This window comes from Malus sylvestris, chromosome 2, assembly GCF_916048215.2.
Source record: "Malus sylvestris chromosome 2, drMalSylv7.2, whole genome shotgun sequence".
Taxonomy (NCBI): Eukaryota; Viridiplantae; Streptophyta; class Magnoliopsida; order Rosales; family Rosaceae; genus Malus; species Malus sylvestris.
In genome coordinates, this window is record NC_062261.1 from 34345190 (window position 1) to 34370344 (window position 25155).

Genomic DNA, 25155 nt, shown 5'->3' on the forward strand with positions numbered 1-25155 from the left:
TTCATTTCTCATACTATTTAAGTTGTTAGTAAATGGAGATGAAAAATAATGTGAGATGCCTTCAACTATTTGAAGAGAAATTTAAATGACATTCATTCCGTTTTTCATTTTGTTTTGGATATCTTCGCTTGGAAACTGATCACTTTACATGCATGTAAATGTTTGATTGGTTGTTCGGTCTACACATCCCAAAACACATAGGGACCCATTCAGTATCTAAAAATTATGTATAATGAAAAAGTAATGTTAGGAAGATTAAATTTGTAGACAAAATTTACAAACCAAATGATGTCACTAATACAAAAATGAACATATTTATCAACGCTTAATTAATAATTTAATTATTAATTTTCATATCATTTACTTTACAAATTTTTTTTCACGAATTCAGTCCCCACTCGCATTACCCATAATGAAAAGATATCTACGCTAGTGGGATGCATGCGGAAGCATCCTCGAGGTGCTCGAACTCCGACGAGCTTGAATCGCGATGATATCATCCAAAACTCAATGCAATTTCTTCGGGAAACTCATCAAAGTCGTCAAACTTGACGAAGATACCTTTTAATTGGACGACGAATTAATCGTCTGAGGTCTGCAATCACGACATACGACGATGAAAAAATCTCAAAACTTCCAATCGTGGGTTCACGACTGCGGGTCGGTGTTCGAAGTTTAAAACCTTTCGAGATTCATTTGGAATCTTTTGTTTCCATCATGGAAACCTCCCCTCGAAGACGAAGGACGATTTCAGGTCATCGAAGGAGATGACAGGAACCTCTAGAGGTCGTAAGGCTGTGAGGATCGAAGGTTAGGGAAGACGTAGAACGGCGCCATTTCGATCGAATGGTGCCAGATGTTTGGTGGCTCGACTCATGGAGTACGTTGGCGTTAGGCCTGGCAAACGAGTTGTGTCTGTCGTGTTCGTGTTGTTTTCGTGTAACACCTATTATCTTAACGGGTCGTGTCGTGTCACACTTGTTATCTTAACGGGTCCTTAACAAGCGGTAAAGTGACCCGACCCGTTATGACCCGTTAAGAAAAATATATATTTTTTCTTAAATTTGCACATACCACACATTACCACATAAATATTACTTCAAAACATTAAAGCATCTTTGTCATTTAAGTAATACATCTACACTCGAAAATAAGAGCCTAATAAAAAAACATCCATACACTAGTCTATTACAAAATATTAAATGTGCAACGATATGCAAAATGAAAGAGTTTTTGTTTTCAAGATTTTGTGGTATCCATTAGTGTAAATATTTTAAATTCAAGAAAGAATTCATTCATTATAGTCATATAGGGTCAATGAGCGTAGCTGTAAAAAATAATCAAAATCAGAGTTCAAATAACCGTTAAATCGTGATTTTTGTGCTTTTTGTCCCATTACTTGATCTCTGAATGTTTGTTTTTTGTGATTTTTGGCTTATGCAATCTCGAAGCATATACAAACAAGTTTGACGGTTGGATCGTTAAATTTAGTTTCATAGAATTCGTATCCCATCAAAACGATAGATTCACTAACACTTAGAGTTTATTTATATTTTCATTAAGTATAACATAAGATTTTGATGTATCCACTTGTGTAAATATTTTAAATTGACGATAAAATTCATTCTTTGTATTCGTATAGGGTCAATGAGTGTAGTTGTAAAAAATCATCAAAATCGGAGTTAAAATAACCATTAAATCGTGATTTTTTCTTTCATAACCGTCGAAAAGTTTTGTCTCATTACTTGATCTCTGAATGTTTGTTTTTTATTTTTGGCATATGCGATCTCGAAGCATATACAAACAAGTTTCACGGTTGGATCGTTAAAATTAGTTTCATAGAATTCGTATCCCATCAAAACAATAGATTCACCAACACTTAGAGTTTATTTATACTTTCATTATGTATAACATAAGATTTTGTGGTATCCACTTGTGTAAATATTTTAAATTGATGATCAAATTCATTCATTGTATTCGTATAGGGTCAAGGAGTGTAGTTGTAAAAATCATCCAAATCGGAGTTAAAATAACCGTTAAATCGTGAGTTTTTGTTTTATAACCGTCGAAAAGTTTTGTCTCATTACTTGATCTCTGAATGTTTGTTTTTTGTGTTTTTTGGCGTATGCGATCTCGAAGCATATACAAACAAGTTTGACGGTTGGATCGTTAAAATTAGTTTCATAGAATTCGTATCCCATCAAAACAATAGATTCACTAACATTTAGAGTTTATTTATACTTTTATTAAGTACAACATAAGATTTTGTGGTATCCACTTGTGTAAATATTTTAAATTGACGGTAAAATTCATTCATTGTATTCGTATAGGGTCAAGGAGTTTAGTTGTAAAAAATCATCAAAATCGGAGTGAAAATAACGGTTAAATCATGATTTTTTGTTTTATAACCGTCGAAAAGTTTTATCTCATTATTTGATCTCTGAATGTTTGTTTTTTGTGATTTTTGGCGTATGCGATCTCGAAGTATATGCAAACAAGTTTGACTGTTGGATCGTTAAAATTAGTTTCATAGAATTCGTATCCCATCAAAACAATAGATTCACTAACACTTAGAGTTTATTTATACTTTCATTAAGTATAAAAAAAGATTTTGTGGTATGCACTTGTGTAAATATTTTTAATTGACGATCAAATTCATTCTTTGTATTCGTATGGGGTCAATGAGTGTAGTTGTAAAAAATCATCACAATCGGAGTTAAAATAACCATTAAATCGTGATTTTTTGTTTTATAACCGTCAAAAAGTATTGCCTCATTACTTGATCTCTGAATGTTTGTTTTTTGTGATTTTTGGCGTATGCGATCTCGAAGTATATACAAACAAGTTTGCCGGTTGGATCGTTAAAATTAGTTTCATAGAATTCGTATCCCATCAAAACAATAGATTCACTAACACTTAGAGTTTATTTATACTTTCATTAAGTATAACATAAGATTTTGTGGTATCCACTTCTGTAAATATTTTCAATTGGCGATCAAATTTATTCATTGTATTCGTATAGGGTCAAGGAGTTTAGTTGTAAAAAATCATCAAAATCGGAGTTAAAATAACCGTTAAATCGTGATTTTTTGTTTTATAACCGTCGAAAAGTTTTGTCTCATTACTTGATCTCTGAATGTTTGTTTTTTGTGGTTTTTGACGTATGCGATCTCGAAGAATATACATACAATTTTGACGGTTGGATCGTTAAAATTAGTTTAATAGAATTCGTATCCCATCAAAACAATAGATTCACTAACACTTAGAGTTTATTTATACTTTCATTAAGTATAACATAAGATATTGTGGTATCCACTTGTGTAAATATTTTAAATTGAAGTTCAAATTTATTCATTGTATTCGTATAGGGTCAAGGAGTTTAGTTGTAAAAAATCATCAAAATCGGAGTTAAAATAACCGTTAAATCGTGATTTTTTGTTTTATAACCGTCGAAAAGTTTTATCTCATTACTTGATCTCTGAATGTTTGTTTTTTGTGATTTTTGACGTATGCGATCTCGAAGAATATACAAACAATTTTGACGGTTGGATCGTTAAAATTAGTTTCATAGAATTCGTATCCCATTAAAACAATAGATTCACTAACACTTAGAGTTTATTTATACTTTCATTAAGTATAACATAAGATTTTGTGGCATCCACTTGTGTAAATATTTTAAATTGATGATCAAATTCATTCATTGTATTCGTATAGGGTCAAGGAGTGTAGTTGTAAAAATCATCCAAATCAGAGTTAAAATAACCGTTAAATCGTGATTTTTTGTTTTATAATCGTCGAAAAGTTTTGTCTCATTACTTGATCTATGAATGTTTGTTTTTTGTGATTTTTGGGATATGCGATCTCGAAGAATATACAAACAAGTTTGACGGTTGGATCGTTAAAATTAGTTTCATAGAATTCGTATCCCATCAAAACAATAGATTCACTAACACACAGAGTTTATTTATACTTTCATTAAGTATAACGTAAGATTTTGTGGTATCCACTTGTGTAAATATTTTAAATTGACGATCAAATTCATTCATTGTATTTGTATAGGGTCAAGGAGTGTAGTTGTAAAAAATCATCAAAATCGGAGTTATAATAACCGTTAAATCGTGATTTTTTGTTTTATAACCGTCGAAAAGTTTTGTGTCATTACTTGATCTCTGAATGTTTGTTTTTTGTGATTTTTGGTGTATGCGATTTCGAAGCATATACAAATAAGTTTGATGGTTGGATCGTTAAAATTAGTTTCATAGAATTCGTATCCCATCAAAACAATAGATTCACTAACACTTAGAGTTTATTTATACTTTCATTAAGTATAAAAAAAGATTTTGTGGTATCCACTTGTGTAAATATTTTTAATTGACGATCAAATTCATTCTTTGTATTCGTATAGGGTCAATGAGTGTAGTTGTAAAAAATCATCAAAATCGGAGTTAAAATAACCATTAAATCGTGATTTTTTCTTTCATAACCGTCGAAAAGTTTTGTCTCATTACTTGATCTCTGAATGTTTGTTTTTTATTTTTGGCATATGCGATCTCGAAGCATATACAAACAAGTTTCACGGTTGGATCGTTAAAATTAGTTTCATAGAATTCGTATCCCATCAAAACAATAGATTCACCAACACTTAGAGTTTATTTATACTTTCATTATGTATAACATAAGATTTTGTGGTATCCACTTGTGTAAATATTTTAAATTGATGATCAAATTCATTCATTGTATTCGTATAGGGTCAAGGAGTGTAGTTGTAAAAATCATCCAAATCGGAGTTAAAATAACCGTTAAATCGTGAGTTTTTGTTTTATAACCGTCGAAAAGTTTTGTCTCATTACTTGATCTCTGAATGTTTGTTTTTTGTGTTTTTTGGCGTATGCGATCTCGAAGCATATACAAACAAGTTTGACGGTTGGATCGTTAAAATGAGTTTCATAGAATTCGTATCCCATCAAAACAATAGATTCACTAACATTTAGAGTTTATTTATACTTTTATTAAGTATAACATAAGATTTTGTGGTATCCACTTGTGTAAATATTTTAAATTGACGGTAAAATTCATTCATTGTATTCGTATAGGGTCAAGGAGTTTAGTTGTAAAAAATCATCAAAATCGGAGTTAAAATAACCGTTAAATCGTGATTTTTTGTTTTATAACCGTCGAAAAGTTTTGTCTCATTACTTGATCTCTGAATGTTTGTTTTTTGTGATTTTTGACGTATGCGATCTCGAAGAATATACAAACAATTTTGACGGTTGGATCGTTAAAATTAGTTTCATAGAATTCGTATCCCATTAAAACAATAGATTCACTAACACTTAGAGTTTATTTATACTTTCATTAAGTATAACATAAGATTTTGTGGCATCCACTTGTGTAAATATTTTAAATTGATGATCAAATTCATTCATTGTATTCGTATAGGGTCAAGGAGTGTAGTTGTAAAAATCATCCAAATCAGAGTTAAAATAACCGTTAAATCGTGATTTTTTGTTTTATAACCGTCGAAAAGTTTTGTCTCATTACTTGATCTCTGAATGTTTGTTTTTTGTGATTTTTGGGATATGCGATCTCGAAGAATATACAAACAAGTTTGAGGTTGGATCGTTAAAATTAGTTTCATAGAATTCGTATCTCATCAAAACAATAGATTCACTAACACACAGAGTTTATTTATACTTTCATTAAGTATAACATAAGATTTTGTGGTATCCACTTGTGTAAATATTTTAAATTGACGATCAAATTCATTCATTGTATTTGTATAGGGTCAAGGAGTGTAGTTGTAAAAAATCATCAAAATCGGAGTTAAAATAACCGTTAAATCGTGATTTTTTGTTTTATAACCGTCGAAAAGTTTTGTGTCATTACTTGATCTCTGAATGTTTGTTTTTTGTGATTTTTGGCGTATGCGATTTCGAATCATATACAAATAAGTTTGATGGTTGGATCGTTAAAATTAGTTTCATAGAATTCGTATCCCATCAAAACAATAGATTCACTAACACTTAGAGTTTATTTATACTTTCATTAAGTATAAAAAAAGATTTTGTGGTATCCACTTGTGTAAATATTTTTAATTGACGATCAAATTCATTCTTTGTATTCGTATAGGGTCAATGAGTGTAGTTGTAAAAAATTATCAAAATCGGAGTTAAAATAACCGTTAAATCGTGATTTTTTCTTTCATAACCGTCGAAAAGTTTTGTCTCATTACTTGATCTCTGAATGTTTGTTTTTGATTTTTGGCATATGCGATCTCGAAGCATATACAAACAAGTTTCACGGTTGGATCGTTAAAATTAGTTTCATAGAATTCGTATCCCATCAAAACAATAGATTCACCAACACTTAGAGTTTATTTATACTTTCATTATGTATAACATAAGATTTTGTGGTATCCACTTGTGTAAATATTTTAAATTGATGATCAAATTCATTCATTGTATTCGTATAGGGTCAAGGAGTGTAGTTGTAAAAATCATCCAAATCGGAGTTAAAATAACCGTTAAATCGTGAGTTTTTGTTTTATAACCGTCGAAAAGTTTTGTGTCATTACTTGATCTCTGAATGTTTGTTTTTTGTGTTTTTTGGCGTATGCGATCTCGAAGCATATACAAACAAGTTTGACGGTTGGATCGTTAAAATTAGTTTCATAGAATTCGTATCCCATCAAAACAATAGATTCACTAACATTTAGAGTTTATTTATACTTTCATTAAGTATAACATAAGATTTTGTGGTATCCACTTGTGTAAATATTTTAAATTGACGGTAAAATTCATTCATTGTATTCGTATAGGGTCAAGGAGTTTAGTTGTAAAAAATCATCAAAATCAGAGTGAAAATAACGGTTAAATCGTGATTTTTTGTTTTATAACCGTCGAAAAGTTTTATCTCATTACTTGATCTCTGAATGTTTGTTTTTTGTGATTTTTGGCGTATGCGATCTCGAAGTATATGCAAACAAGTTTGACTGTTGGATCGTTAAAATTAGTTTCATAGAATTCGTATCCTATCAAAACAATAGATTCACTAACACTTAGAGTTTATTTATAGTTAATATTTTGGGAGTATAATTATTATAGTATATATAATTATTATAATTATTTTAGTTAATATTTTGGCGTAATAATTATTTTAGTTAATATTTTGGGGGTATAATTATTATAGTATATATAATTATTATAGTTAATTTAATATATATATATATATAGATAATTGTTATAGTTTTTAACTTTTTAGGGGTATAAAATTGTTAAATTAATATATATAATTATTATAGTATTTTTTAGGGTTATAAAATTATTAAATTAATATTCTACTTATCGTGTATCGTGTTACCCACATGTATACCCGAACCAACCCGTTAGCTTAACAGGTGCTTATCGGGTTACCCGATGACACCCGATTCGTTATCGTGTCGACCCGAACACCTGTTAATTTCGTTTCGTATCGTGTCGAGTTATCGGGTCGTGTCAGGAATTGCCAGACCTAGTTGGGGTAGCATGGGGCGACTCGACTTGGCGCAACTTCATGTTTTTGCTCACACGATTCGAGGGTTAAAAAATGTGGCTCGACTTGGCCCAACTTCAAGTCGCAGCTCACGCGATTCGAGGGTTAGAAAATCTCTTTCTGTTTTTGCTTTATCGCACAAATCCAGTTCACAACAATTATAACAGCAGTAATATAATATAATATAATTATGAATAATAATTTAAACTGAATATATAATTTTAAAACGAAAATTAGATTCCATGCTCAATAGTGACTGTTTCATGCCATTAAGTTGAAAAAAAATATCCACATTTAGGCCCTGTTTTAGAACCTGGGTTGTTGCGAAGATGAATCTTGTAAATAGGTTTGTGGCAAAAAAATCTTCAATTCTTTAGCGCAGTGACATGAGCATGCTGATAACGTATTGTAACCTATTTTATTGAAGGGATAGAGAAGGTGTGACATAGAGGGATAGAGAAGGACTTGAGGAATTGTGTGTGTGATATTCCTCATGCCTAGTGCGTTTATTTATTGTAAACTGAATAGGATTTTTCGCTTAGCAAATAATATAATCATAAAAGAATAAGATATTCTAGTATTTTAAATACAATCTACTAGTAATTTACATAACCACACATATACTGTCACATCCCGGCCCATGTCCACCATCGTAGCATGATATTGTCCGCTTTGGGCTTACTATTCCCTCACGGTTTTGTTTTTGGGAACTCACGAGCAACTTCCCGGTGATATTCCTCATGCCTAGTGCGTTTATTTATTGTAAACTGAATAGGATTTTTCGCTTAGCAAATAATATAATCATAAAAGAATAAGATATTCTAGTATTTTAAATACAATCTACTAGTAATTTACATAACCACACATATACTGTCACATCCCGGCCCGGGTCCACCATCGTAGCATGATATTGTCTGCTTTGGGCTTACCATTCCCTCACGGTTTTGTTTTTGGGAACTCACGAGCAACTTCCCAGTGGGTCACCCATCATGGGAGTGACCTGGCCTCCTTCTCGCTTAACTTCGGAGTTCCTACGGAACCCGAAGCCAGTGAGCTCCCAAAAGGCCTCGTGCTAGGTAGGGATTGGAATATACATTTAAGGATCACTCCCCTGGGCGATGTGGGATGTTACAATCCACCCCCCTTAGGGGCCCGACGTCCTCGTCAGCACACTTCCGACCAGGGATTGGCTCTGATACCATTTGTCATATCCCGGCCCGGGTCTACCACATCCCGGGCCCATTCCACCACCGTAGAACGATATTGTCCGCTTTGGGCTTACCATTCCCTCACGGTTTTGTTTTTGGAAACTCACGAGCAACTTCCCAGTGGGTCACCCATCCTGGGAGTGCTCTGGCCTCCTTCTCGCTTAACTTCGGAGTTCCTACGGAACCCGAAGCCAATGAGCTCCCAAAAGGCCTCGTGCTAGGTAGGGATGCGAATATACATTTAAGGATCACTCTCCTGGGCGATGTGGGATGTTACATATACTATAATATCATAATATTACAACAATTAAATGTTTTTCATAAAATTTTTTGTTTTCTTAAGCCTCATTAAAACACAAATTTTTAATTAAAAAATAATGAATTAAATAATAAATAGTAAAAACTCCCATACGCGGCAAGAGGCTAGTTTGAATAATAATAATCATGCTTATGCCTTATTTTCCCTAATTCATCAGGCTATGTGGACGTCACTTGTTACTTTCTTTAGCGGTTTTGCTTTTATATTTTATTTGCTGATGATTTTTTCAGCTATTCGTGAATATACCTAATCAAACGTATTTGATCACTTCAAGACTTTTGTGGCTACAGTTCGTAATATGTTTCATATTACCATTAAGGTCCTCTAAAGCTTCCTTCTACCTCAGAGTCTAGTAAGATGATTTTTTGTAAGTTCCTTTTTTGTTCGTTTCTCTTAACTTATATTTTGACTTAGTAGTACAAGGATTTTCCCTAGTGATGGGGTTTTGATTCGTTAAATCTACATGATATGGTGAACACTTTATTTTCTGTTTGTTATTGATGTGTAGGATTTTAACCATGTTTAATTAATTGTTAGTTTAAATTTGGCTTAGTCATTTAAGTTAAAACCTATTCGATCCCCCCTCTAGGCTAATTAATATTTATTCTTGAATTTTCAATTCGCACCAGGTCCCAAGACATCAATAGTGAAATATTTGTGACAACTAGGATGAATTGTGTTGTGGGCCCAGTTCTCCATCCACTGTACTTCGATGACGACAGCTTTGATGCGAGGAAGATGAAAATAAAATTTTTTATGTGAGCACTAAATGTAATATTTTCCAGACATTTTATATGTTAAATTTAGAAATTAGAGTTTAAGTGTCTGTGCGTATTCAAGGATGACAAGACATATATACCTTAAAATACAATTTATCAAAAGCTTGATTATTTTACTTTACAGTTAATTATTCTCAAACTAACAAAAGTATATTATATCAAAAGTAATAACACTACCACATTGTTTACACAATTCAAATACATCTTTATTCTTCCGCATAAGAAAGTATTTGTAGAAAAGAAAATACAAGCCTAATTGAATAAGTAACCAAATTAAATAAGTAAACCTAATTCCTTCAACAAGGAAACCTACACATTACTTTTGTAGGCAGGAAATAAAATACAATCCCATATTTACCAATCTCAATAAGTTTTTATTACCTAATTCTCCAACACAAATTATTCCAAGATACATCCCATTTTCTCTCTCAATCAAGAATAATAATCCAAAAGGCGACCTTGTTGCACAACTAGAATGGATGTACTAGCTGTAAAGTTTGAAGATACCAATGCATCTCCAAGAAATCCAAGGTCATTGGAGTCGATGCCATCGAGTAACGTCATGGTGACCTCTGATATATTTCCATGCCTTCTTCCTACTATGTACATATCATACTCACCTTCCATTGAGCTTATTAGTGAGAGAATTTGTTCCCACCTAGTCACCGATTTCTCTATAAGTCTTATGGAGGCATCATTCATTGACATCAGCCTAAACTCATCCAAGTACAACTCATCCAGTTTTTTTCCCTCCCAGTGCTTGCCATTGCCTTCAGAATTCCACCAGTACCATCTTCATCGTCGTTGTCTTCATCATCATCATCACCATGATCATCCTCAGAGCACAAGGTTGCTGCATTTTTACTCATGATGTTAAACGATATGACTGTTAGGCTAGTCCTAGGATGTCCAGCCATGCGACCCGCATACGCTAATGCCTCACGGTCATCTACCCCTCCAAAGAAGAGCATGGAATAGCAGCATCGACGGTAAGAGTAGTTGGATGCACCGAGGCCTCGATCCACAAAAACACCCACTGAGCACCGAGCATTTGCGATCAAGTTGTTGTTGAGGCTTTTTAGATGTGAGTTGTTTGCATCTGGTGCCACTCCTCCAACCAATGTGGTGGATTTATTGTGGAATGGGATGATTATTATGGCGACGCGATTCTCCTCAGCCAGGTTGCATATATCCGTCTTCGCTCACGTCTTTCGCGCTCCCGATGATCCAATCATTGGGCTTTCTGGAAAGTGGTTTGAAATTCAGGGTTTTGAACGTCAGCTCAATCTACGCACAAGGAGAGCAGCGATGAAATTTCACCTTCATTCATGCTTCAAAATAACTAATTTGAATCAGGAAGCTTCCACAAGCTGAGCGCGGGAAGTAGAAGACGAAGAAGAAGGCTGAGGTTGGTCGGACGTCCCAGATCTTAAAAACCCAGAAAACCACACCAACTGAACACTCCATCCCACGACTTCCCAGATCTCAGGACTCTCAGGGACTCTCTGGAGGAAGATAAGGACCCTCGGACCCGCTGTTCGCCGAAGCCGGTCGAGCTACCGTTTCTATTGTCTCTCATCGAATTCAATCGAACAGAGAGAGTTTGAGCGGTTGGGGGTAGATCCACTATCCAAGCCCAGATCTTTCTTTGCGACAGCGCCGGTTCAAGAGGAGGAGAATGGTGGGTCGCCGGGTAGGGTTCAATCGTTGGATGATCTGGCGGGTACAGTCAATGAGGTTGGGTCGGACGGGAGAGTCCCCTTGGTGGCTTCGTGGTCCCCCACACACGTTGGGGATACTGGGAATAACGCGGAGGATTGTTTGTGCTCAGTCGTCAGCATTTGCAAGTGGATTTACAGTCACTGCTCACCCATGCTGTAAACCTGCCAAGCAAAAAGCAAAAGTGGAATAAAAGAAAGAAGAAAGAGCTGGAGAGTAACGTGCAATCCGCTGTCAAGTGGGCTTGCTGGATAAAGGAACAGAATAGAAAAAGAAAAAGATCATGATGTTGTTGAGAAAATGTTTCAGAAAAAGAAAAAGAGGAAGAGTGGGAAACAAAAGCAGAAAGAAAAGCGGAAAGCAAAAGCATAAAACAAAATAAGATAAAAAAAAGCAGACATAATTACGATGGTGATGACATGCAAAAAAGGGAATTATGGGCGTGACCCATTGAGCAGAGAGTTGGATTTATTTTTGAATGATGTAATTTATTTTTCTTATCTTTCGGAAAGATCTGTATAACCCCATCAGAGGGTAATCATAAAAAAAAAAAAGTACGTCCAGTACTCCAAATTTATTCGACACCCTGCCGCTATTATCACCAACCAGGTGATCAAAAGTACGCCCAGTACTCCAAAATTATTCGGCAGCCTGCCGCTATTATCACCAACCAGGCGATCAAAAGTACGTCCAGTACTCCAAAACTATACATGAGCATCACTCATGTCAATCATACATAAACATTCATGAGCATCACTCATGTCAATCATACATAAACATTCATGACCATCATTCATGTCAACATTCATGACCATTACTCATGTCAACATTCATGAGCATCACTCATGTCAAACAACATAAACATTCATGAGCATCACTCATGTCAATCAGCTTCGAAAGCTTCATTTACAGAGCTCCGGCTTCGAGAGCTCCAGCTTCAAAAGCTTCATTTACAAAAGCTCCAGCTTCAAAGCTTCACTTGCAAAGCTTTACCTACAAAGCTTCAGTGCAGGGTATACAAATACCGCCTCCGAACAACAGCCACTTTGGCCCATACATGGATTGAATTTCAAGTCTCCAGCCAACATCCTCTATTAACTGAAGACTTGGGGGACTGCACTATGTACCAATATATTGGGCTTCCGTAACTGGGCCTCATGAAAAATACTTGGGGGACTTAGCCCATTATTTATGTATTGAGGAGCGAGCCCTTATTCTATGAAAGGGACTCCCTCACTTTCATTAGAGAGCACCCATTATTCATGTACTAAGGAGCGAGCCCTTATTTTATAAAAGGGACTCCCTCACCACATTAGAGAGCATCGCCGCCTGCTGAGCAACCACCTCGCCGCGAGTATCACTCCTAACCCATCACTTATGTATTGAGGAGCGATCCCTTATTTTATAAAAGGGACTCCCTCACCATCATTAGAGAGCATCGCCGCCTACTGAGCAACCGCCTCGCCGCGAGCATCAACTCTAGCCCATCATTTATGTATTGAGGAGCGAGCCCTTATTCTATAAAAGGGACTCCCTCACCTCCAACACCACAAGCCGAGCCAACCAAGGCAACATAAGCCACAAGCAGAGCAGCCTCGCAACATGTGCTACTTCTAGTTGAGCATCATTTCAGATTGGGCACTGCCTCATATCGAGTATCAGTTCTAGACGACATCTAGTTACTTCGGCCCACACATGGACTGAATTTCAAGTCTCCAGCCAAAAGACTCTCTTGACTGAAGACTTGGGGGACTACTGTTTGTACCATACTTAGGGCCTCCGTATTTAGATCTCTTATAAATACTCGGGGGACTCAAATGTAATTATGTAATAAATGAAGGGGCAAATATGTAATAAGTGAGGAGCCCTTATTCTATAAAAGGGCCTCCTCACCCTCACAAACAAAAAGCCTCTAATCCCCTAAAGAGCTCTCTCACCCTCAGAAGCTCTCTCTCCCTCACAAGCCTCTCACAAACAGAGAAATACAATATCAGTGTGGACGTAGCCCAAACATTGGGGTGAACCACGATACATCTTGTGTTCTTTACTTTCTTGCAAATTCACGGTCGGATTTACGTTGTTCCAAGACCCCTCCGGTTTTGTGCATCAACAATTTTAAATACAATCTACTAGTAATTTACACAACCACACATATACTTTAATATCATAATATTACAACAATTAAATGTTTTTCATCAAAATTTTTGTTTTCTTAAGCCTCATTAAAACAAAAAATTTTAATTAAAAAATAATGAATTAAATAATAAATAATAAAAACTCCCATGCGCGGCAAGAGGCTAGTTTGAATAATAATAATAATCATGCTTTTGCCTTATTTTCCCTAATTCATCAGGCTATGTGGACGTCACCTGTTACTTTCTTTAGCGGTTTTTCTTTTATATTTTATTTACTGATGATTTTTTCAGTTATTCGTGAATATACCCAATCAAACGTATTTGATCACTTCAAGACTTTTGTGGCTACAGTTCGTAATATGTTTCATATTACCATTAAGGTCCTCTAAAGCTGCCTTCTACCTCAGAGTCTAGTAAGATGATTTTTGTAAGTTCCTTTTATGTTCGTTTCTCTTAACTTATATTTTGACTTAGTAGTACAAGGATTTTCCCTAGTGATGGGGTTTTGATTCGTTAAATCTACATGATATGGTGAACACTTTATTTTCTGTTTGTTATTGATGTGTAGGATTTTAACCATGTTTAATTAATTGTTAGTTTAAATTTGGCCTAGTCATTTAAGTTAAAACCTATTCGATCCCCCTCTAGGCTAATTAATATTTATTCTTGAATTTTCAATTGGCACCAGGTCCCAAGACATCAATAGTGACATATTTGTGACAACTAGGATGAATAGTGTTGTGGGCCCAGTTCTCCATCCACTGTACTTCGATGACGACAGCTTTGATGCGAGGAAGAAGAAAATAAAAAAATTTATGTGAGCACTAAAGGTAATGTTTTAGGGGCATTTTACATGTTAAATTTATAATTTAGAATTTAAGTGTCTGTGCGTATTCAAGAATGACAATACATATATACCTTAAATACAATTTATCCAAAGCTTGATTATTTTACTTTACAGTTAATTATTCTCAAACTACAACAAAAGTATATTATATCAAAAGCAATAACACTACCACATTGTTCACACAATTCAAATACATCTTTATTATTCCGCATAAGAAAGTATTTATAGAAAAGAAATACAAGCCTAATTGAATAAGTAACCAAATTAAATGAGTAAACCTAATTCCTTCAACAAGGAAACCTACACATTATTTTGTAGGTAGGAAATAAAATACAATCCCATATTTACCAATCTCAATAAGTTTTTATTACCTAATTCTCCAACACAAATTATTCCAAGATACATCCCATTTTCTCTCTCAATCAAGAATAATAATCCAAAAGGCGGCCTTGTTGCACAACTAGAACGGATGTACTTGCTGTAAGGTTTGAAGATACCAATGCATCTCCAAGAAATCCAAGGTCATTGGAGTCGATGCCATCGAGTAACGTCGTGGTGACCTCTGATATATTTCCATGCCTTCTTCCTACTATGTACATATCATACTCACCTTCCATTGAGCTTATTAGTGAGAGAATTTGTTCCCACCTAGTCACCGATTTCTCTAAAAGTTTTATGGAGGCATCATTCATTGACATCAGCCTAAACTCATCCAAGTACAACTCATCCAGTTTTTTTTCCCTCCCAGTGCTTGCCATTGCCTTCAGAATTCCACCAGTACCATCTTCATCGTCGTCGTCTTCGTCATCATCATCACCATGATCATCCTCAGAGCACAAGTTTGATGCATTTTTACTCATGATGTTAAACGATATGACTGTTAGGCTAGTCCTAGGATGTCCAGCCATGCGACCCGCATACGCTAATGCCTCACGGTCATCTACCCCTCCAAAGAAGAGCATGGAATAGCAGCATCGACGGTAAGAGTCGTTGGATGCACCGAGGCCTCGATCCACAAAAACACCCACAGAGCACCGAGCATTTGCGATCAAGTTGTTGTTGAGGCTCTTTAGATGTGAGTTGTTTGCATCTGGTGCCACTCCTCCAACCAATGTGGTGGATTTATTGTGGAACGGGATGATTATTATGGCGACGCGATTCTCCTCAGCCAGGTTGCATATATCCTGGTGCATCGTGGAGTATTGAGACACCGCCGTGAGTGTTTGCATCGTGACACATTCTCTTTGTTGGGCATATGCTTCAAAAGCATTTGAGGGGGACGAGTTGTCGGGAGAATATACATCATTGGTCTTACAAGCATCGTGCACTACCAACATCGCCGAAGTATGCCCCGTTAGTTCCACAAGGTGGACAGCAAGAACATGAAGAGGGGATTTATTGGTTGGATTAGAAGCCTCGAGGAGGTTGATAATGCCTGGCACATTGCGTGAGTTGTGAGCACATGCAAGGATTCGAAGCTCGTTGTTAGATCCTACGCTTACTACATTTCTCTCTTTGTATTGCACGAAAGGCCTAGCACTGGACTTGTAAAAAATTGCTAGAAGCGGACCAACTACAAATGTCATTACCCAAATTGCCAGCACCATTACTCCGAAGGTTTGTTTGTTCAACGCCTAGACATATACATGTATATACGACATATTATTTGTCATTCTTTCATGAATTATTCAAAGGCATTACGCATGCATAAAGTTATATGTTACGTACCTTTACTTCCCGACCGGTGTTGAGTATAATAAGTGTCAATAAGCCTTTGGTGTTCATGAGCACTCCAAGAGCCAAACTATCCCGAAATGACATTTTGTTTACTAAGCCGGCAACCAAAGTGCTCAGTGTCTTAGCTGCAAAAGCTAAGATGACAACCCCCCCTACACGATATATGTCCGTCCCAGTTTTTTTCTCCGATGGATAAACGGAACTGAGAATATCCACATAGTTGAGTCTACTCCCATTGATACAGAAGTAGAGAGGCAACAGAATCCCAGGCACAAAACTTCCCACCTTCTTATTAAGATTGTTTGAAAACTCTCCTCTAGGCATGATAGCTCCAAACATAAAAGACCCTACGATAGAATGAGACCCACATGCATCGGTAATGTACCCACAAAGCACCACCCCGGCTAGAACAAAGCATTCAAGTTGACCGTAGTCGCCATCGTCTTGTACTTTGTCACGAATTCGGTCAACAATCTGTGACAGAAGAGGACGTACGATAAAAATGCATAGCCCTATAAAAAGCAAGGTGAGTCCCACCGAAATTGTCTGGAAGTTGTTGACTATGGCCATTACGAGCAAAAGAAGAAACCAGGAGCATAAGTCGGAGATAACAGAGGCAGATAACGCAAGTCCTCCGACAGCAGAGTAGAGAAGTTTGAGGTCTGTGAGGATTCGGGCAAGGTCTGGGAAGTTGGTGGTGGCAAGAGCAACGCCCCAGAACCACGGGCCGTTCACAGTGGGAAATTTTTGTCCATCCTTGCCTTTTGTTTCTTCGACAAAATCTTTGAGGAGCACATATCGACATAAGGCCCAACCAACAAGGACGGAAAAGACAATGCCGGCGAGCGCAATGCTAAGAGCTTTCTTTCCAGCTCGTAAAACTGGTTTTAAATCAAGCTCTAAACCCACCAGGAACATGTGGTAAACGAGGGCCAAGTTTCCGATGGTCTCGATAATCTTCACGGTACTGTAAGGAAATACGGCTGGTACAACTCTACCCCAATTACTCGTACTCGTCAACATTCCACCCTGAAAGTTTGTAACGTGTAAAATGGTGTATATACTACTTACATGTTTTCGTTAATAATAACAACAGATGTAAGAAAAAAATAACAAGAGAGGAATAAGGAAGGATGTACTGCTTACAAGAATCTCAGCAACAATGCGTGGTTGATGCAAGGGTTTTAAGGCGACCATAAAAATACGAGTGCTGAAGACGGCAATGCTCAGTTTTATAACAAGAACTGAAAGAGCTGACATAAAGGGGTTGTGTGCTCGCCATAGTCCTGTTGGGGATATCGTTTTATTGAAGCATACCACAATTAAATCTTTTGTGTTACTGGATATTACAAAATCTTCCCCACCAACACTCCCAGTCAACTTAAAATAAGACATTATGTATAATATACTTCTCTAATCCTTCTGGTCTTTACCTAAGGAGAAACCCCATCTCAGAGAGAAACGGATATATATATTTATATATATATATGTATGTATGTATGTATGTATGTATGTATAAACACAGTACAAACTTTCTTGCAAGTCGCAATGGCAGGGATGGAGGAAAGGGAAGGCTCCCAAAGAAAACAAAAGCTAAATGAAGTGGTTTTGGTGTAATATACGGCGTAAAATTGTTCGGTTATTTTGTAGTCGTTTCTAGTACAGTTAATTTTTATTGGATCGTCTCTAGTATAGTTAAACATCATTGGTCATCCTGGCTCCTCTCTTCTATACAGTTTTCTTTCTTTCTTTCTTTCTTTTTTTCTTTTCATATAACTATAATTAGTAACGAGGTGTTCGTTGGTCTTATTCAGTACAACGGCTTCATTTACCCAAGTAACCGAACTAACCATAAACAGTTCGATATATTTTTTCTATGTTTTAATTAACTAAAAAAACAAAATAAAAAAGCATCCAACGGAAAAAAGGTAAGTACAATAATAAACAATAAAAAAATCTTATCCTATTAAATTATGTTGTATGAATCCTAAAATGTTTTGTCCCAAGTGTTCTGTTAGTTCTAACTATTTCATGTCTTTTCTTAAAGTCTATTTCCAAGTTTTCCTAGATCTTTCTCTATCCTTTTTGCCTTGAGCCTCTATTTCATAATCGCATTTTCTAACCGAAGCATCTATAAGTCTTCGTTTCACAAGTTCGAACCACTTTAACCGATTTTCTCGCATCTTATCTTGGATTACGGTCACTCCTGCTTTACTTTGGATATCCTCGTTCTTATTCATGTCTTTTCTTGTGTGCCACACATCCAACAAAGTATTCCTATCTTTGCTTTACGTATAGTAAAACATTGCTGACCTTATTGCCATCTTATAATTTTTTTCCTTGAGATTTAGTGACATAGGATGGTCGCACTACACACCTGATGCACTTTTGCACTTCATACATTCAACTTGTATTCTATGTTAATATCTCCATCCAATTTTTCGTTTTTTTGCAAGATAGATCCAAGATTCTTTTGCAAGAGAGATCTAAGATAACAAAAGCGTTCACTTTTTGGTACTTCATGATCTCCAATCCTCACCATTAAACTGAAAAATGGTAAATAGATTTTTTTTTATATATTTGATTGATTTTCATTCTATATTAATTGTGAACAACCAAAAGACCATTACAAACCTAACGTCTAACCCGGACGTACTAATTGCCTTGCACTATACACCTAGGGAGAAAGATGGGGAAGCAAGGTAAGGCATGGCATAGAGAGTGAGGCCTAGCATTCAATGTGAACTGTCATAGTTAATATAAAAAGCGCGTGGTGTAGGTCTCAAAACTCTGACAGAGCCTAGATTTAGTTCAATACGTATTCTGTCACGAGATGGCTCGAGAGAAAGAGAGAATAAGTATGCCACTGTTGGAGGCCACGAACATACAATGCTTGTATCTGATTGTGTATGTATGTGTGCGTGTGTGTGTGAAAGTTGCGCTACAATCTGACTTCTTAACCAAATGATTGTTTAACATGTGAGATGTTGGTTCGGTTAAGTTCTTTTATGTGCCTCGAGTGAACGAGGACTTAAAATGTAAATTGACAAATTAAGTAAGTAAAGCATTAAAAATCTATCAAGATTCAAGTCATGAAGAGCAAGATAATACTAAAGGACTCCACCAAGGCCATTGGTATCGGATTGGACTTAGTACAAAACATGTGTCTTAGTGTGGAAATCAAAGTGGCTGGAATTGCATATTATACGACAATGAAATTAATTATATGAACTAATCATGATATTCTTTGGAACCTTGATTGTAGTTACAATGCAATTCAATTCTTCTATCACCCATGTCCCAATCAAGATTTATGTCAAATCACAAGTAGTAATCTATGACGCCATGATTCATCTTATGTTGAAGCAATTGATACAAACATAGCTTGATCAACAAGTACTTCGGCCGAAGATTTATGAGATAGATCTTTAAGTGGCTTCGAGGCATATCTTCTTCTATTGAACAATTATCAGAAGGTGAGAGATTTTTTGTTGCGGATTCATGTATCTTCATACTCATACATATGAACCTGAGTATCACACAATCAGGCCCTGCAAAGTAGTGAGGGCTTTAAGGTAAAACCAAAGTTCATATCTATAAGCATAAGATACCTATGATGCCTCAAGTTTGAGAACTATTTGCTTACTACAACCAGAAGCTATGACATATGGTAAGCATCCATACATTTAAACTTCTTGTGTGGTCAGTGTGTTGTGAACTGTGAACTTGTTCAATAGACAAGCACATGTACATTCATTACGTGTCCAACAGGCATAACACGAGACCATACTAACCTTAATGCAAATACACCTGCCTTTCAGGATAGTCAATGTCCAATGGACTTTCCAAATAGCTAGAACTTTATTTAAGTACTAAGTTACTATGGAATACAACCCTCTCTACCCTAACCTCGGTTAGGACATTACTTTCATACCTTAAATCCTATAGGCTCATTCATAGTATACTATCTCTATAAGCCCAACTCATGGATGAATAAATCTTGCTCATTTATTTATTAATTAATATGAAGTTGTTACATAATATCCAATATTACAAAATTAGCTTTCAGGACACAACTTCAGCAGCTCACTCAGGCAACCTCTTCCAAGACGGAAGGGGCCTTGCATAAGACACGCATCACCAATGAAGAAGTTCAATTCGTTTAAGCCTTGTAGTTAGATTTGACATTAATGTAATAAGATTTTGGTCATGATCAGTGATGTTGTATCTTTACTCTCTTTGTAGTTCTGTGCTGTTTCACAACTGTGCCCGAGATTGGGCTCATGTAGCCAAGTTGTATTTCAATTATGAATAAAGTTTAGGATTTGAAGCAAGTGTGAATTGTTAAATTAAGTGAATCAAAAGTGAATTAACAGACATAAATACGTAGATATGAATTATTTTCTTAAATTTTTCTAGGCGAGGCATAAGAAGAAAGGAAAAAGTTGTCCTCAAAGCATGCACTTGTGTAATGGTAGAGAGACTAAATTTGTAGATTAAATTTTGTAAACTAAATAACATGAAAGTTGATGATTGATTTATTACTTAGGCATTAACATTGTTTCTTATTGGTGACCCATCATTTAGTTGCAAATTTAGTCCACCTAGCATTACTCTTGTGTAAAATCATATAACAAATTAACTTCGAGGAATAAAATAAGGATAAAAAAGAAACTCATGTCTCTTAACCTCTTCCTCTTTCTCACTATGCTCCCCAAAGCTCCCATGACTGCAGCCGCAGCCACAGCCTCCTGAACCATTGGAGCTCTGAGCCCATGAAAAAATTCAAAGGTGTGGATGCAAATTTTCGCCTTCTCCTTCTTTGACAAAATTGCACCTACAAAACAATCGACACCTTTGGTCAAGGCCAAGAGCCTCACGCGCCCACGATGAATGGGGGGGGCTTTGGCCGAAGAACCTCTGATGCCAAAGTTAGAATTTAGAGAGAAAAATTGTTTAGAGAATTTTTGGGAGTTTTGCAAGAGTGTGGACTTAGCTTTTTAGAAGAAATGGGATCCTATATATAGGGAATAAGGTGGACGGCCCTTAGAGGATTTTGTGTGAAAATGGTGATTAATTTGGTGATTAATGGATTAATTAGAATTAATCTATTAATTAGCCTAATTAATCTAATTTGTATGGAAGGTTTTGAAGGTTATGGAATGAGGATGGATAAGACAAATTTGAACTTATTACCCATTTTGGGTACTCCTGATTTGGTTGATGGATGATTCTCCACTGCTCGAGTGTAGGAGACCCGGTATGCTCCGAGGGTAAATTTGTCATCTTTACCCAAAAATCCACGTGTCGCCTTGTGATTATTTTTGGCTCCACAAATGCCCCCACACCTGCTGGGCTGCTCGTAGGAAAGGGTAACAGGTGTAGAGATCTTCTTGCTCTAGGAAACTTAGGACTGCTTCCTGTTTTGAGGTAGATTCCCTCTTTAATACGAAATTAGATCTTCTAGGAGAGGGAAATAAATTTCTCTCAAAGCCTATTTAAGTCCACCTTAAGTTGGTTATTAAATCTAGGGGCGGGTTCGGTTCAAATCGGTTCGGTTTTTTTCGGTTTGGTTTTTTCCGGTTCGGTTTCGGTTTTTTTTTTTTTTTAAAAAAATGAAAAACATTGAAATTTTAAATTTTAACATCTCCAACACAATCATAGCATAAGCATTCTAACTAGAATCAAAGACAATGAAAATAAACATTTAAAGTTGAACTAAAATCATCAATCAAGTCTTCCAAAGTCCAAACTAACAACCTCACAACACAAAAATCGTACAAATGACTTAGAAAAGTTAAATTGTATGATGTTGTTCAAAGATCAGGGTTGTTTCCTTGTAACTACATGTTGACAACTTGATTAGTAAAAGTAATGCGTGGGTGGATTTATTTAGTGTGTGTTGGGTTCTTGTCCATCACAAATTACGCCAGTAATCTACCCGAAATAAATGTTTATGGATTCTGTTACATGTTATATGAGAGTAGATTTGGAAAAGAAAGCTGGGGCAGAAGTAGACAGTGCTATGGAGATGGATGTAGGTAGTTTAGGAGGAGGTCTGGTTCCGAAACCTTATATGGGGGAGAAATAATAGGTTAAGGTTTAGAGTTTTTATAGGCCTTTTTTTAATATTTTGAGATTAAAGTTTGGCAACACATTGTGTTTAGCACATTTTAACTTACAAATTGGGTTTAGAAAATAATACCCAAAACAAATAATTAAATAAAAAATAATAATTTAATTAATTGGTTCGGTTCGGTTTTTTCAATTCGGTTTGGTTTTTTCGTTCGGTTCGGTTTTTTCGGTTTCGGTTCGGTTCGGTTTTCGGTTTTTTGAACCCACCCTTAATTCAATCAACTTTGAAGAGTGATTTATTCTACCCTACAAGAGAGAGAGCTTAGAGGATATTTGTTCCCCCTCCTCTAGCAATCTTCTACATCTTGCCCGTGTAAAGGATCGTCTTTCGTTGCTTTCTTCGACTTCTCCGTGTCGCACCGATGTAAGGAAAACTTAATTCTCCTTGTCTTCTTCTTGGGAGGTGCTGCCACGGGGCAGCTGTCGAGGTGGTGCGGCACGTCAGCTGGCAGGGGCCATTGCTTGTGCTGCTCGGCTTGATTGAAGCCAAGGATTAGCTCGGCATGGGCCTAGGAAGTGGTGTGGCATAGGCAACGGTTTGGGCTGCTTGCCAAAAATGAGGAAACTGTTTGAGTTTGATTTCTCAGCTGCCGTAGATGGAGCAATCAAGGATAAAGCTGTCAAGATCGGAGCTGTTGAAGATGAAGTGTTGGATGAGTGAACTGTTAAGTGCAAAAGTGGCTACTGCCCCCTGACCATTTGATGCCCAGTTGATCTTCAAGCATTCGATCTTTTAAGCTATGTGGCCTTCTCGCACTGGAAAGCTTACCCATATGGGTGTCGGGGAATTAGTTTACCCTATCGCGCTGGAGAGCAATTAGTTTACCCTCTTGCGCTGGAGAGTAATTAGTTTACCCTCTCGCGCTGGAGAGCAATTAGTTTATCCTCTCGCACTAGAGAGTAGACCCATATGGGTGTCGGGGAATTGTTTTACCCTCTCGCACTGGAGAGCAATTAGTTTATCCTCTCGCACTGGAGAGCAGACCCATATGGGTGTCGGGGAATCGGTTTACCCTCTCGCACTGGAGAGCAATTAGTTTATCCTCTCGCACTGGAGAGCAGACCCATATGGGTGTCGCACTGGAGAGCAATTAGTTTATCCTCTCGCACTGGAGAGCAGACCCATATGGGTGTCGGGGAATCGGTTTACCTTCTCGCACTGGAGAGCAATTAGTTTATCCTCTCGCACTGGAGAGCAGACCCATATGGGTGTCGGGGAATTGGTTTACCTTCTCGCACTGGAGAGCAATTAGTTTATCCTCTCGCACTAGAAAGCAGACCCATATACGTGTCAGGGAATTGGTTTACCCTCTCGCTGTTGAGCAAAAATTGTACACAATATGTAAACAAATAATTCACTCGACACAATTTCACCCTCGTTCATTTTTTTGAAGAGGGTTTTATTAATTCGAGTTCGACCATTCTTTTGGGAAAGGAATACCCTTTGATTCTAATATGAATAAATCATAACTTGGGAATTTGGGTGTTTATTTGATTTTGTGACTGTGTGTAGGTAGAGCCCTAGATCGCCTACATACCCTCGTTGAGGGATCAAGTCACTCGTAGTTCTTTATGTGTTTTGTTGGAGTTTGATGCCTTGTGCAGTTTCAGGTCGTGCAGGTAAGGAGCAACTGATGCTTTGTGCAGTTTCAGCTCATGCGGACGAGGATTTTAAGCCGTTGGAACGCCTTGTGCAGTTTTAGCTCATGCAGGCGAGAACTTTAAACCATTGGAGCTGGATGTGGCTTCATGCCATTTGAGTCTTGTTGCAGCTTCGTGCCGTTTGATATTTGATACGGCTTCATGCCATTTGAGATTTTTTCTTCGGCTTTGTGCCATCTGACATTTGATACTGCTTCCTTCCATTTGAAACTTGACATGACTTTGTGTTGTCCGTCCCTATTTTTATTTACGGAGTCCAAAAATATAAAGCTCACGTGAATACAAAATTGTTGTTTTACTTCAATCTCACATGGAGCAACATCCCCTATAAAACTAGGAACTTGTGCTTGAAGACTTCTCTTTTATTCTTTGTAGAATTTGTAATTACTTGATCAAAGTAGTAGGAGTGAATTTAGTTTATATAAACCAAGGATTCGTTATGATTTCATGGTTGCGTCTGAAATTTGATATCAAACTGCCTACTTATCCTTAACGAAATCAAACCAGCGTAGTTCGTAAATTTTGAGACTCATCGCGGCTTTGTGCCATTTAATACTTGATATGGCTTCGTGCCATTTGTATCTTGTAAATTTAATGGGAATATTTGTGATGAACCCACTATTACTTTGGTATTTGACTTTGTCTTGGTGCCGTGCATCTCAGACTTCTTGAATAAATTTAACTTTGATAGATGCCATATTCATAAATCCCATATAAGTAATATGGAAGAGCTACTCTTTTTTTCTTTCTGGTTTCGTGGATAGCCTTCCCATTTTAATTTGAGGGAATTGTATGTAGCAAGCTTTTTATTTATTCCCTTGTACACTTTGATTTTTCCAAGTCCAGATGGGATATCACATGGCGTCAAAGTCTTAGCACAAAAAGGCTTTTGATGGAATTCTTTAACAAGTAGCTTCCCTTTTTTTTTTTATAATTTTCTTTTGAATTTTCATACCTATTTATCATAGGATTTTGAATCCTTTTTTTTTTATAATTTGCTTTTTTTTTTAAGGAAAACTAATGAAAAGGGCTTGAAAACTTTGAGTTTTAACGATAAGGACAAAATAAAGGGTAAAGTGAATAG

The 25155-nt window shown here is 36.4% G+C and overlaps 1 protein-coding gene across 1 annotated transcript; it reads right to left on the reverse strand.

Moving 5' to 3' along the window:
• Positions 1–14959: 14959 nt before the first annotated feature.
• LOC126603343 (cation/H(+) antiporter 15-like) lies at positions 14960–17534 on the reverse strand. The gene is made up of 3 exons (XM_050270157.1): positions 17421–17534; positions 16266–17303; positions 14960–16171 (listed from the first exon to the last, which is right to left on the reverse strand). The coding sequence occupies exons 1-3, from the start codon at positions 17532–17534 to the stop codon at positions 14960–14962; spliced, it is 2364 nt and encodes a 787-aa protein (XP_050126114.1).
• Positions 17535–25155: the final 7621 nt, after the last annotated feature.

Coding starts and splice junctions, on each gene's coding strand:
- LOC126603343 (XM_050270157.1), bottom strand. CDS start 17,534: ATGTCAGCTCTTTCAGTTCTTGTTATAAAACTGAGCATTGCCGTCTTC. Junction 17,304..17,420: donor GCATTGTTGCTGAGATTCTT/GTAAGCAGTACA, acceptor ACAAACTTTCAG/GGTGGAATGTTGACGAGTAC. Junction 16,172..16,265: donor ACACCGGTCGGGAAGTAAAG/GTACGTAACATA, acceptor GTATATGTCTAG/GCGTTGAACAAACAAACCTT.